The sequence below is a fragment of the Bufo gargarizans genome, chromosome 11, assembly GCF_014858855.1.
Source record: "Bufo gargarizans isolate SCDJY-AF-19 chromosome 11, ASM1485885v1, whole genome shotgun sequence".
Classification (NCBI taxonomy): Eukaryota; Metazoa; Chordata; class Amphibia; order Anura; family Bufonidae; genus Bufo; species Bufo gargarizans.
In genome coordinates this window covers 17,723,324-17,738,898 of record NC_058090.1, presented here as the reverse complement: position 1 = coordinate 17,738,898, position 15,575 = coordinate 17,723,324, and the positions used below count along the sequence as shown (strand labels likewise).

At 45.4% G+C, this 15,575-nt stretch overlaps 1 protein-coding gene across 2 annotated transcripts in view; it reads right to left on the bottom strand.

The window, feature by feature from the left end:
* ENTPD5 (ectonucleoside triphosphate diphosphohydrolase 5 (inactive)) overlaps positions 1 to 14,741 on the bottom strand; it is a 90,456-nt gene extending 75,715 nt beyond the window's left edge. The window contains exons 1-3 of one of the 2 annotated variants that reach the window (XM_044271604.1): positions 14,623 to 14,741; positions 6,064 to 6,301; positions 5,913 to 5,992 (exon numbers count right to left, since the gene is read on the bottom strand). In XM_044271604.1, the coding sequence (XP_044127539.1) occupies positions 5,913 to 5,992; positions 6,064 to 6,280 (297 nt within the window). In that variant the 5' untranslated portion in view covers positions 6,281 to 6,301; positions 14,623 to 14,741. Of the gene's footprint in view, positions 1 to 5,912; positions 5,993 to 6,063; positions 6,302 to 12,443; positions 12,491 to 14,622 lie in introns of those variants that run through there. The other variant, XM_044271603.1, reaches the window with a different exon arrangement.
* Positions 14,742 to 15,575: the final 834 nt, after the last annotated feature.

Here is a 15,575-nt window from a genome sequence, read left to right as displayed (position 1 = left end):
CATCTGCAGAATACCAGTCACCTGCACTATACACTACAGCCCATCATACCCATCTATCACTACACCACCAGAATACCAGTCACCTGTACTATACACTACATCCCATCACACCCATCTATCACTACACCACCAGAATACCAGTCACCTGCACTATACATTACATCCCATCACACCCATCTACTACACCACCAGAATACCAGTGACCTGTACTATACACTACAGCCCATCACACCCATCTACTACACCTCCAGAATACCAGTCACCTGTACTATACACTACATCTGCAGAATACCAGTCACCTGCACTATACACTACAGCCCATCACACCCATCTGTCACTACACCTCCAGAATACCAGTCACCTGTACTATACAGGTCCTTCTCAAAAAATTAGCATATTGTGATAAAGTTCATTATTTTCTGTAATGTGCTGATAAACATTAGACTTTCATATATTTTAGATTCATTACACACCAACTGAAGTAGTTCAAGCCTTTTATTGTTTTAATATTGATGATTTTGGCCACAGCTCATGAAAACCCAAAATTCCTATCTCAAAAAATTAGCATATTTCATCCGACCAATAAAAGAAAAGTGTTTTTAATACAAAAAAAAGTCAACCTTCAAATAATTATGTTCAGTTATGCACGCAATACTTGGTCGGCAATCCTTTTGCAGAAATCACTGCTTCAATGCGGCGTGGCATGGAGGCAATCAGCCTGTGGCACTGCTGAGGTGTAATGGAGGCCCAGGAGGCTTCAGTGCGGCGTGGCATGGAGGCAATCAGCCTGTGGCACTGCTGAGGTGTTATGGAGGCCCAGGAGGCTTCAATGCGGCGTGGCATGGAGGCAATCAGCCTGTGGCACTGCTGAGGTGTAATGGAGGCCCAGGATGCTTCACTGCGGCGTGGCATGGAGGCTATCAGCCTGTGGCACTGCTGAGGTGTTATGGAGGCCCAGGAGGCTTCAGTGCGGCGTGGCATGGAGGCAATCAGCCTGTGGCACTGCTGAGGTGTTATGGAGGCCCAGGAGGCTTCAGTGCGGCGTGGCATGGAGGCAATCAGCCTGTGGCACTGCTGAGGTGTTATGGAGGCCCAGGATGCTTCGATAGCGGCCTTAAGCTCATCCAGAGTGTTGGGTCTTGCGTCTCTCAACTTTCTCTTCCCAATATCCCACAGATTCTCTATGGGGTTCAGGTCAGGAGAGTTGGCAGGCCAATTGAGCCCAGTAATACCATGGTCAGTAAACCATTTACCAGTGGTGTTGGCGCTGTGAGCAGGTGCCAGGTCGTGCTGAAAAATTAAATCTTCATCTCCATAAAGCTTTTCAGCAGATGGAAGCATGAAGTGCTCCAAAATCTCCTGATAGCGGCTGCATTGACCCTGCCCTTGATAAAACACAGTGGACCAACACCAGCAGCTGACATGGCCCCCAGACCATCACTGACTGTGGGGACTTGACACTGGACTTCAGGCATTTTGGCATTTCCCTCTCCCCAGTCTTCCTCCAGACTCTGGCACCTTGATTTCCGAATGACATGCAACAGTCCAGTGCTGCTTCTCTGTAGCCCAGGTCAGGCGCTTCTGCCGCTGTTTCTGGTTGAAAAGTGGCTTGACCTGGGGAATGCGGCACCTGTAGCCCATTTCCTGCACACCCCTGTACACGGTGGCTCTGGATGTTTCTACTCCAGACTCAGTCCACTGCTTCCGCAGGTCCCCCAAGGTCTGGAATCGGTCCTTCTCCACAATCTTCCTCAGGGTCCGGTCACCTCTTCTCGTTGTGCAGCGTTTTCTGCCACACTTTTTCCTTCCCACAGACGTCCCACAGACTTCCCACTGAGGTGCCTTGATACAGCACTCTGGGAACAGCCTATTCGTTCAGAAATTTCTTTCTGTGTCTTACCCTCTTGCTTGAGGGTGTCAATGATGGCCTTCTGGACAGCAGTCAGGTCGGCAGTCTTACCCATGATTGCGGTTTTGAGTAATGAACCAGGCTGGGAGTTTTTAAAAGCCTCAGGAATCTTTTGCAGGTGTTTAGAGTTAATTAGTTGATTCAGATGATTAGGTTAAAAGCTCGTTTAGAGAACCTTTTCATGATATGCTAATTTTTTTAGATAGGAATTTTGGGTTTTCATGAGCTGTATGCCAAAATCATCAATATTACAGCAATAAAAGGCTTGAACTACTTCAGTTGGTGTGTAATGAATCTAAAATATATGAAAGTCTAATGTTTATCAGTACATTACAGAAAATAATGAACTTTATCACAATATGCTAATTTTTTGAGAATGACCTGTACACTACATCCCATCACACCCATCTATCACTACATCTCCAGAATACCAGTCACCTGTACTATACACTACAGCCCATCACACCCATCTATCACTACACCTCCAGAATACCAGTCACCTGTACTATACATTACATCCCATCACACCCATCTATCACTACACCTCCAGAATACCAGTCACCTGCACTATACATTACATCCCATCACACCCATCTACTACACCACCAGAATACCAGTCACCTGCACTATACACTACAGCCCATCACACCCATCTGTCACTACACCACCAGAATACCAGTCATCTGTACTATACACTACAGCCCATCACACCCATCTGTCACTACACCTCCAGAATACCAGTCACCTGTACTATACACTACATCCCATCACACCCATCTATCACTACACCTCCAGAATACCAGTCACTTGTACTATACACTACAGCCCATCACATTCATCTGTCACTACACCTCCAGAATACCAGTCACCTGCACTATACATTACATCCCATCACACCCATCTACTACACCCCAAGAATACCAGTCACCTGTACTATACACTACATCTGCAGAATACCAGTGACCTGTACTATACACTACATCCCATCACATCCCTCTATCACTACACCTCCAGAATACCAGTCACCTGTACTATACACTACAGCCCATCACACCCATCTGTCACTACACCACCAGAATACCAGTTACCTGTACTATACACTACATCCCATCTATCACTACACCTCCAGAATACCAGTCACCTGTACTATACACTACAGCCCATCACACCCATCTGTCACTACACCACCAGAATACCAGTCACCCTTACTATACACTACAGCCCATCACACCCATCTACTACACCTCCAGAATACCAGTCACCTGCACTATACACTACAGCCCATCACACCCATCTATCACTACACCTCCAGAATACCAGTCACCTGTACTATTCACTACAGCCCATCACACCCATCTATCACTACACCTCCAGAATACCAGTCACCTGCACTATACACTACAGCCCATCACACCCATCTATCACTACACCTCCAGAATACCAGTCACCTGTACTATTCACTACAGCCCATCACACCCATCTATCACTACACCTCCAGAATACCAGTCACCTGTACTATTCACTACAGCCCATCACACCCATCTATCACTACACCTCCAGAATACCAGTCACCTGTACTATACACTACAGCCCATCACACCCATCTATCACTACACCACCAGAGTACCAGTCACCTGTACTATTCACTACAGCCCATCACACCCATCTATCACTACACCTCCAGAATACCAGTCACCCGTACTATACACTACATCCCATCACACCCATCTATCACTACACCTCCAGAATACCAGTCACCTGCACTATACACTACAGCCCATCACACCCATCTATCACTACACCTCCAGAATACCAGTCACCTGTACTATACACTACAGCTCATCACACCCATGTATCACTACACCTCCAGAATACCAGTCACCTGTACTATTCACTACAGCCCATCACACCCATCTATCACTACACCTCCAGAATACCAGTCACCCGTACTATACACTACATCCCATCACACCCATCTATCACTACACCTCCAGAATACCAGTCACCTGTACTATTCACTACAGCCCATCACACCCATCTATCACTACACCTCCAGAATACCAGTCACCTGTACTATACACTACAGCCCATCACACCCATCTGTCACTACACCACCAGAATACCAGTTACCTGTACTATACACTACATCCCATCTATCACTACACCTCCAGAATACCAGTCACCTGTACTATACACTACAGCCCATCACACCCATCTACTACACCTCCAGAATACCAGTCACCTGCACTATACACTACATCCCATCACACCCATCTATCACTACACCTCCAGAATACCAGTCACCTGTACTATTCACTACAGCCCATCACACCCATCTATCACTACACCTCCAGAATACCAGTCACCTGTACTATACACTACAGCCCATCACACCCATCTATCACTACACCTCCAGAATACCAGTCACCTGTACTATACACTACAGCCCATCACACCCATCTACTACACCTCCAGAATACCAGTCACCTGCACTATACACTACATCCCATCACACCCATCTATCACTACACCTCCAGAATACCAGTCACCTGTACTATACACTACAGCCCATCACACCCATCTATCACTACACCTCCAGAATACCAGTCACCTGTACTATACACTACAGCCCATCACACCCATCTATCACTACACCTCCAGAATACCAGTCACCTGTACTGTACACTACAGCCCATCACACCCATCTATCACTACACCTCCAGAATACCAATCACCTGTACTATACACTACAGTCCATTACATCCATCTATCACTACACCTCCAGAATACCAGCCACCTGTACTATACACTACAGCCCATCACACCCATCTATCACTACACCACCAGAATACCAGTGACCTGTACTATACACTACAGCCCATCACACCCATCTATCACTACACCACCAGAATACCAGTCACCTGTACTATACACTACAGCCCATCACACCCATCTATCACTACACCTCCAGAATACCAGTCACCTGTACTATACACTACAGCTCATCACACCCATGTATCACTACACCTCCAGAATACCAGCCACCTGTACTATACACTACAGTCCATTACATCCATCTATCACTACACCTCCAGAATACCAGTCACCTGTACTATACACTACAGTCCATTACATTCATCTGTCAGTAAACCTCCAGAATACCAGTCACCTGTACTATACACTACAGCCCATCACACCCATCTATCACTACATCTCCAGAATACCAGTCACCTGTACTATACACTACAGCCCATAACACCCATCTATCACTACACCTCCAGAATACCAGCCACCTGTACTATACACTACAGCCCATCACACCCATCTATCACTACATCTCCAGAATACCAGTCACCTGTACTATACACTACAGCCCATAACACCCATCTATCACTACACCTCCAGAATACCAGTCACCTGTACTATACACTACAGTCCATTACATTCATCTGTCAGTAAACCTCCAGAATACCAGTCACCTGTACTATACACTACAGCCCATCACACCCATCTATCACTACATCTCCAGAATACCAGTCACCTGTACTATACACTACAGCCCATAACACCCATCTATCACTACACCTCCAGAATACCAGTCACCTGTACTATACACTACAGTCCATTACACCCATCTATCACTACACCTCCAGAATACCAGTCACCTGTACTATACACTACAGCCCATAACACCCATCTATCACTACACCTCCAGAATACCAGCCACCTGTACTATACACTACAGTCCATTACATTCATCTGTCAGTAAACCTCCAGAATACCAGTCACCTGCACTATACACTACAGCCCATCACACCCATCTACTACACCACCAGAATACCAGCCACCTGTACTATACACTACAGTCCATTACATTTATCTGTCAGTAAACCTCCAGAATACCAGCTAAAATTGAGCACAAGACAGAAAGTTATGGTATTTCAGAGTTATCATCTGACATTTCCACCTCCTCAATGTTCCCCTCTAATGAGATCCAGCTCACCATTTCAGGCTCCCCAGCAAAAGCAGAAAGTCCTGGCTTCACAGACTCAAAGATCTCTCCATCCAGCTCCAGGGGAGACCCTAAAACATGGAGCACACAAGGATGATAACATACCAAAGGCTTGAGGAGGATGGATGGTGGCAGCACTTACCTGCATCACTTTGATGGAACTTGTAAATGTGGATTCGTGTCCCAGTGCTGCCTGCATCAAACACTATACCATAGATTGTATGACGGGATATGCTGGGCATTGCCAACGTCGAAGGTGAGGTGGACTTAACATTACGGGGAGCAAATGAGTCCAAAGAACAGTCACCAGGCAAAAAGGCAAAAAAGAGAGTAAAAGCAGCAAAAAGCAAGAGGCTCATAGTCTCCCAGAATCTCGAAACCTGTATAAAATAAGAGGGGTGCTGCTTTGAGCAAAGGACCAGAACACATGACATCAGAGAAACATACAACTATGCATTAGGACACCAACATACATTAGATGGAATAAATGAATCAGAACAAACTTGTAATAAGCGGCACACATTACATAAGTGGAAAATACATATATAACAGCTCATCACACCCCTGTTCCACAGCCTCTCCAGAAAATCTGTCACTTCTACAATAGAGTACAGCCCATCATACCCATCTATCACTACACCTCCAGAATACCAGTCACCTGTACTATACACTACAGCCCATCACACCCATCTATCACTACACCTCCAGAATACCAGTTACCTGTACTATACACTACAGAATACAGTCACCTACTATACACTACAGCCATCACACCCATCTATCACTACACCTCCAGAATACCAGTCACCTGTACTATACACTACAGCCCATCATATTCATCTATCACTACACCTCCAGAATACCAGTCACCTGTACTATACACTACAACTCCAGAATACCAGTCATCTGTACTATACACTACAGCCCATCATACCCATCTATCACTACACCTCCAGAATACCAGTCACCTGTACTATACACTACATCTGCAGAATACCAGTGACCTGTACTATACACTACAGCCCATCACACCCATCTATCACTACACCTCCAGAATACCAGTCACCTGTACTATACACTACAGCCCATCACACCCATCTATCACTACACCTCCAGAATACCAGTCACCTGTACTATACACTACAGCCCATCACACCCATCTGTCACTACACCACCAGAATACCAGTCACCTGCACTATACACTACAGCCCATCACACCCATCTGTCACTACACCACCAGAATACCAGTCACCTGTACTATACACTACAGCCCATCACACCCATCTACTACACCACCAGAATACCAGTCACCTGTACTATACACTACAGCCCATCACACCCATCTGTCACTACACCACCAGAATACCAGTCACCTGCACTATACACTACAGCCCATCACACCCATCTATCACTACACCTCCAGAATACCAGTCATCTGTACTATACACTACATCTGCAGAATACCAGTCACCTGCACTATACACTACAGCCCATCACACCCATCTGTCACTACACCACCAGAATACCAGTCACCTGTACTATACACTACAGCCCATTACACCCATCTACTACACCACCAGAATACCAGTCACCTGTACTATACACTACAGCCCATCACACCCATCTGTCACTACACCACCAGAATACCAGTCACCTGTACTATACACTACAGCCCATCACACCCATCTATCACTACACCTCCAGAATACCAGTCACCTGTACTATACACTACATCTGCAGAATACCAGTCACCTGCACTATACACTACAGCCCATCATACCCATCTATCACTACACCTCCAGAATACCAGTCATCTGTACTATACACTACATCCCATCACATTCATCTATCACTACACCTCCAGAATACCAGTTACCTGTACTATACACTACATCTGCAGAATACCAGTCACCTGTACTATACACTACAGCCCATCACACCCATCTATCACTACACCTCCAGAATACCAGTCACCTGTACTATACACTACATCCCATCACATTCATCTATCACTACACCTCCAGAATACCAGTTACCTGTACTATACACTACATCTGCAGAATACCAGTCACCTGTACTATACACTACAGCCCATCACACCCATCTATCACTACACCTCCAGAATACCAGTCACCTGTACTATACACTACATCCCATCACATTCATCTATCACTACACCTCCAGAATACCAGTTACCTGTACTATACACTACATCTGCAGAATACCAGTGACCTGTACTATACACTACACCCCATCACACCCATCTATCACTACACCTCCAGAATACCAGTCATCTGTACTATACACTACATCTGCAGAATACCAGTGACCTGTACTATACACTACAGCCCATCACACCCATCTATCACTACACCTCCAGAATACCAGTCACCTGTACTATACACTACATCTGCAGAATACTAGTGACCTGTACTATACACTACATCTGCAGAATACCAGTTACCTGTACTATACACTACATCTGCAGAATACCAGTCACCTGTACTATACACTACAGCCCATCACACCCATCTATCACTACACCTCCAGAATACCAGTCACCTGTACTATACACTACATCCCATCACATTCATCTATCACTACACCTCCAGAATACCAGTTACCTGTACTATACACTACATCTGCAGAATACCAGTGACCTGTACTATACACTACACCCCATCACACCCATCTATCACTACACCTCCAGAATACCAGTCATCTGCACTATACACTACAGCCCATCACACCCATCTACTACACCTCCAGAATACCAGTCACCTGTACTATACACTACAGCCCATCACACCCATCTATCACTACACCTCCAGAATACCAGTCACCTGTACTATACACTACAGCCCATCACACCCATCTATCACTACACCTCCAGAATACCAGTCACCTGTACTATACACTACAGCCCATCACACCCATCTATCACTACACCTCCAGAATACCAGTCACCTGTACTATACACTACAGCCCATCACACCCATCTATCACTACACCTCCAGAATACCAGTCACCCGTACTATACACTACATCTGCAGAATACCAGTGACCTGTACTATACACTACAGCCCATCACACCCATCTATCACTACACCTCCAGAATACCAGTCACCTGTACTATACACTACATCTGCAGAATACCAGTGACCTGTACTATACACTACAGCCCATCACACCCATCTATCACTACACCTCCAGAATACCAGTCACCTGTACTATACACTACAGCCCATCACACCCATCTACTACACCACCAGAATACCAGTCACCTGTACTATACACTACAGCCCATCACACCCATCTATCACTACACCTCCAGAATACCAGTCACCTGCACTATACACTACAGCCCATCACACCCATCTGTCACTACACCACCAGAATACCAGTCACCTGCACTATACACTACAGCCCATCACACCCATCTGTCACTACACCACCAGAATACCAGTCACCTGTACTATACACTACAGCCCATCACACCCATCTACTACACCACCAGAATACCAGTCACCTGTACTATACACTACAGCCCATCACACCCATCTATCACTACACCTCCAGAATACCAGTCACCTGCACTATACACTACAGCCCATCACACCCATCTGTCACTACACCACCAGAATACCAGTCACCTGTACTATACACCACATCCCATCACACCCATCTATCACTACACCTCCAGAATACCAGTCACCTGTACTATACACTACAGCCCATCACACCCATCTATCACTACACCTCCAGAATACCAGTCATCTGTACTATACACTACATCTGCAGAATACCAGTCACCTGCACTATACACTACAGCCCATCATACCCATCTATCACTACACCTCCAGAATACCAGTCACCTGTACTATACACTACATCCCATCACACCCATCTGTCACTACACCTCCAGAATACCAGTCACCTGTACTATACACTACAGCCCATCACACCCATCTATCACTACACCTCCAGAATACCAGTCATCTGTACTATACACTACATCTGCAGAATACCAGTCACCTGCACTATACACTACATCCCATCATACCCATCTATCACTACACCTCCAGAATACCAGTCACCTGTACTATACACTACATCCCATCACACCCATCTGTCACTACACCTCCAGAATACCAGTCATCTGTACTATACACTACATCTGCAGAATACCAGTCACCTGCACTATACACTACAGCCCATCATACCCATCTATCACTACACCTCCAGAATACCAGTCATCTGTACTATACACTACATCCCATCACATTCATCTATCACTACACCTCCAGAATACCAGTTACCTGTACTATACACTACATCTGCAGAATACCAGTCACCTGTACTATACACTACAGCCCATCACACCCATCTATCACTACACCTCCAGAATACCAGTCACCTGTACTATACACTACATCCCATCACATTCATCTATCACTACACCTCCAGAATACCAGTTACCTGTACTATACACTACATCTGCAGAATACCAGTGACCTGTACTATACACTACACCCCATCACACCCATCTATCACTACACCTCCAGAATACCAGTCATCTGTACTATACACTACATCTGCAGAATACCAGTGACCTGTACTATACACTACAGCCCATCACATCCATCTATCACTACACCTCCAGAATACCAGTCACCTGTACTATACACTACAGCCCATCACACCCATCTATCACTACACCTCCAGAATACCAGTCACCTGTACTATACACTACATCTGCAGAATACCAGTGACCTGTACTATACACTACAGCCCATCACACCCATCTATCACTACACCTCCAGAATACCAGTCATCTGTACTATACACCACAGCCCATAACACCTAACATCACTACACCTCCAGAATACCAGTCATCTGTACTATACACTACAACCTGACATACTTATCTATCACTACACTTTCAGAATACCAGTCACCCGTACTATACACTACATCCCATCACACCCATCTATCACTACACCTCCAGATTACTAGTCACCTGTACTATACACCACAGCCCATGACACCTAATATCACTACACCTCCAGAATACCAGTCACCCGTACTATACACGTCAACCCATCATACTTATCTATCACTACACTTTCAGAATACCAGTGACCTGTACTATACACTACAGGCTCTCACACCCATCTATCACTACACCTCCAGAATACCAGTCACCCGTACTATACACTACAGCCCATCACACCCATCTATCACTACACCTCCAGAATACCAGTCACCTGTACTATACACTACAGCCCATCACACCCATCTATCACTACACCTCCAGAATACCAGTCATCTGTACTATACACTACATCTGCAGAATACCAGTCACCTGTACTATACACTACAGCCCATCACACCCATCTATCACTACACCTCCAGAATACCAGTCATCTGTACTATACACTACATCTGCAGAATACCAGTCACCCGTACTATACACTACAGCCCATCACACCCATCTATCACTACACCTCCAGAATACCAGTCACCTGTACTATACACTACAGCCCATCACACCCATCTATCACTACACCTCCAGAATACCAATCACCTGTACTATACACTACAGCCCATCACACCCATCTATCACTACACCTCCAGAATACCAATCACCTGTACTATACACTACAGTCCATTACATCCATCTGTCACTACACCTCCAGAATACCAGTCACCTGTACTATACATTACATCCCATCACACCCATCTATCACTACACCTCCAGAATACCAGTCACCTGCACTATACATTACATCCCATCACACCCATCTACTACACCACCAGAATACCAGTCACCTGTACTATACACTACAGCCCATCACACCCATCTATCACTACACCTCCAGAATACCAGTCATCTGTACTATACACTACAGCCCATCACACCCATCTATCACTACACCTCCAGAATACCAGTCATCTGTACTATACACTACAACCTGACATACTTATCTATCACTACACTTTCAGAATACCAGTCACCCGTACTATACACTACATCCCATCACACCCATCTATCACTACACCTCCAGATTACTAGTCACCTGTACTATACACCACAGCCCATGACACCTAATATCACTACACCTCCAGAATACCAGTCACCCGTACTATACACGTCAACCCATCATACTTATCTATCACTACACTTTCAGAATACCAGTGACCTGTACTATACACTACAGGCTCTCACACCCATCTATCACTACACCTCCAGAATACCAGTCACCCGTACTATACACTACAGCCCATCACACCCATCTATCACTACACCTCCAGAATACCAGTCACCTGTACTATACACCACAGCCCATAACACCTAACATCACTACACCTCCAGAATACCAGTCATCTGTACTATACACTACAACCTGACATACTTATCTATCACTACACTTTCAGAATACCAGTGACCTGTACTATACACTACAGCCTCTCACACCCATCTGTCACTACACCGAACTCTCCCGCTGCCCTGATGGTTACCTGATATTTTCCCAGTATCCTGGAACCTTCTGGTCTCATATGTTGCAAGCTCAATTACATAGCGGTGTAAGGATTAAAGTGCAACTAGAGTCACCTGACCTCTTAAAGAGCAAGCAATTCTAATATGCACTACTCACATAAAGGTAGGGATATTTGGCTTTCAGGTGAAAATTATGGAAAATGTCAAAAGTTCCGTCTCTAGTTATATTTTATTTGGAAAGTCGGACATTTAAACAGAAGCAGCAATGGTGATTTCCTCATCTCAGACAATTTACTGACACAGAAGCCAACACCAGTGCTGGGTATACTGCAACAAAATGTCAACATCTCAAGAATCTGTCATGTGGCCTTGATCATCAATTCCAGCTTGACAACGACGTCTCCTGGTGTTCATAAGTCGCCTTATTGTCTTTTGAGGCATGGCATCCCACTCTTCTTGAAGGGCAGCCCTCAGGTCATTGAGGTTCTGGGGTGCAGAGTTATGAGCCTCTACATGGTGACTCAGCTGATCCATTAGGTTTTCAATGGGTTCAGGTCTGGAGAAAGTTCAGGCCACCCCATTTGAGGTTCCCCAGTCTCCCCAGTAGCAGTTCCTTAATGATGTGACCTCGATGAGCTGGCGCATTGTCCTCCATGAAGATGATATTAGGCCTGTATTGTTCATGCAGAGGCACAATGACTAGATTAATGATGTTCTTCAGGTAGTCTGGGCTTGTCACTGGACCATTCACAGTGTGGGGCAGTTCTGTACTGACTAGACATACCTGCCCACACTGAAACACCACCACCACCAAAGGCTCTTCTGGTGACCACAGTGGCTGATGCAGAGCGCTCTCTGTGTGACGTCTCCAACATCGTTAGCGGCCATAGGCCACTAGTCCCTCGTCCAGCATAGATGACAAGACGATGACGCCTGTGCCTGGTGGTGTGTTCAGGTACCTTTTGAGGTCATCTAGCACACAGACCACGCTCATGTAAACGGTTTCCAATGGCCTCTCTTAAATGTGCCTGGAGTTGTGTGGCTTTCATCATCCGGTTCCACAGGGCATTGTTCACAATGAAACGGTCATCAGTGTGGGATGTGGCCACAGGACGTCCACTTCTCTGCCTTTCTCTGACTCTTACAGTCTGGGTATCTCTGATACAACCTGCTGATGACACACTGTGACACGCTAAGCTCAGTGCCCACCTCCGTCTGAGAACATCCTGCTTGAAGCGTTGCAATGGTGAGGTACTGTTTATCAATTGTTAGGTGTCGTCTTGGTCTCATGATGTCAGAATGTGAGCAGCATGATGAGGAGGACTGTTCAATACCAATTTTAATTGAATGGGAAAGTTATTGGACGATTCATGGATCAAACACCTGTTGTGAATTCTGCCGTTCAGCTACTTGTTAGAAAACAGCAAGTTGTGCAAAAAGTCCTGAAACACTGAACAGTTGGACATGTGTATTCAGAAGGTTAGAGAAGGTCACATGAAGTTCTCCTGTAAAGGTTAGAGGGCATTTTAAAGTCATCTGGAAATTTCACCCACAAGACAAATATCCTGGACTTTTTGTGAGTAGTGCAAGTGTAAAGGCTATACTAAAGAGACGGTAGACATTTTCATGCTCTAATATTGCTGATGTCATATTGGCAAGGCTTTGTTCTTTTAACATATAGCAGATTAAAAAATGTCATTTGATAAATCCACTGAGGGTTTTGATAATTCGTGTATGAAATGGAAGCTGCATTAAGAGACATCCATTCATGAAGATGCTGGTGAATTTCTGTTTCCTAATGGACGATGTGAAACCTGCAGGAGACAGTGGGATGATTGACCGTTGCACTTGGGTCTGCCCATGTGTGAGTGTTCTGCACACTAGGGAGAGATACCACAGAACAACTGGAGGAGTGAGTATGCCAGGGGCTGTGCCCGCCAGGAAGGGTGAGATACCAATTCTGTCTTCTGTCTAGTCATCTAGATTTTCTCATTTTTGTCATTTTGGTTTTGTCTTCTGGTTTCTGAATGGGAGTGTTTTTGATTCATAAGATGGACCAAAGTAGCGCCTGCTTCCATCCCTTCCACTGGCCTAAAACAATACGTCACTAAACACATTAAAATCATTTGAGCCATGTGCTGTTTATGCAGAACCCGGACGTGACTGACTGATGTGTGAATAGGCCCTCAGTGTACTCACCGCGTGTACTCAGACTTGTGAGAATACAAGGCAGCAGGCTACAGGCCTGAGAGGGGCCATCTTAATGTCAGGGGGGCCATAACACCTGATGTGAAGACATGAATAAAAGGGATTAATCACAATGAGCCGCTCATGCCAGAACCCATCACCTCCCAGGCACACGAAGGCGGCAGGACACAAGGGCAGACCTGTAAATAATTCATTACCAGCAGTGGCCGGTGCAAAGGTCCCAGAGACACCATCCACCATGTCCTCTGCACACACTGCCCAGAGAGGGCAAGACGGGGGGTCTGTTCCCCAATCACAGGGTGGAAGTGACCACCGCAATAATAGTGCAAAGCCCTTCTCATCCCGAGAGATCTCACCACTACTGAGACCGCACACATACACGAGGCACGTACAGTATTTGGAGATATATATATGAAGGGGGATAGAGGAGTGTACACTGTATATATAAGGAGTATAGATGGGTGTAGACAGTATATATGAGGAGTATAGAGGGGCGTACACTGTATATATGATGAGTATAGAGGGGCGTACACTGTATATATGAGGAGTATAGAGGGGCGTACACTGTATATATGAGGAGTATAGAGGGGCGTACACTGTATATATGAGGAGTATAGAGGGGTGTACACTGTATATATGAGGAGTATAGAGGGGCGTACACTGTATATATGAGGAGTATAGAGGGGCATACACTATATATGAGGAGTATAGAGGGGCGTACACTGTATATATGGAGTATAGAGGGGCGTACACTGTATATATGAGGAGTATAGAGGGGCGTACACTGTATATATGAGGAGTATAGAGGGGCATACACTATATATGAGGAGTATAGAGGGGCGTACACTGTATATATGGAGTATAGAGGGGCGTACACTGTATATATGAGGAGTATAGATGGGTTTACACTGTATATATGAGGAGTATAGATGGGGTACACTGTA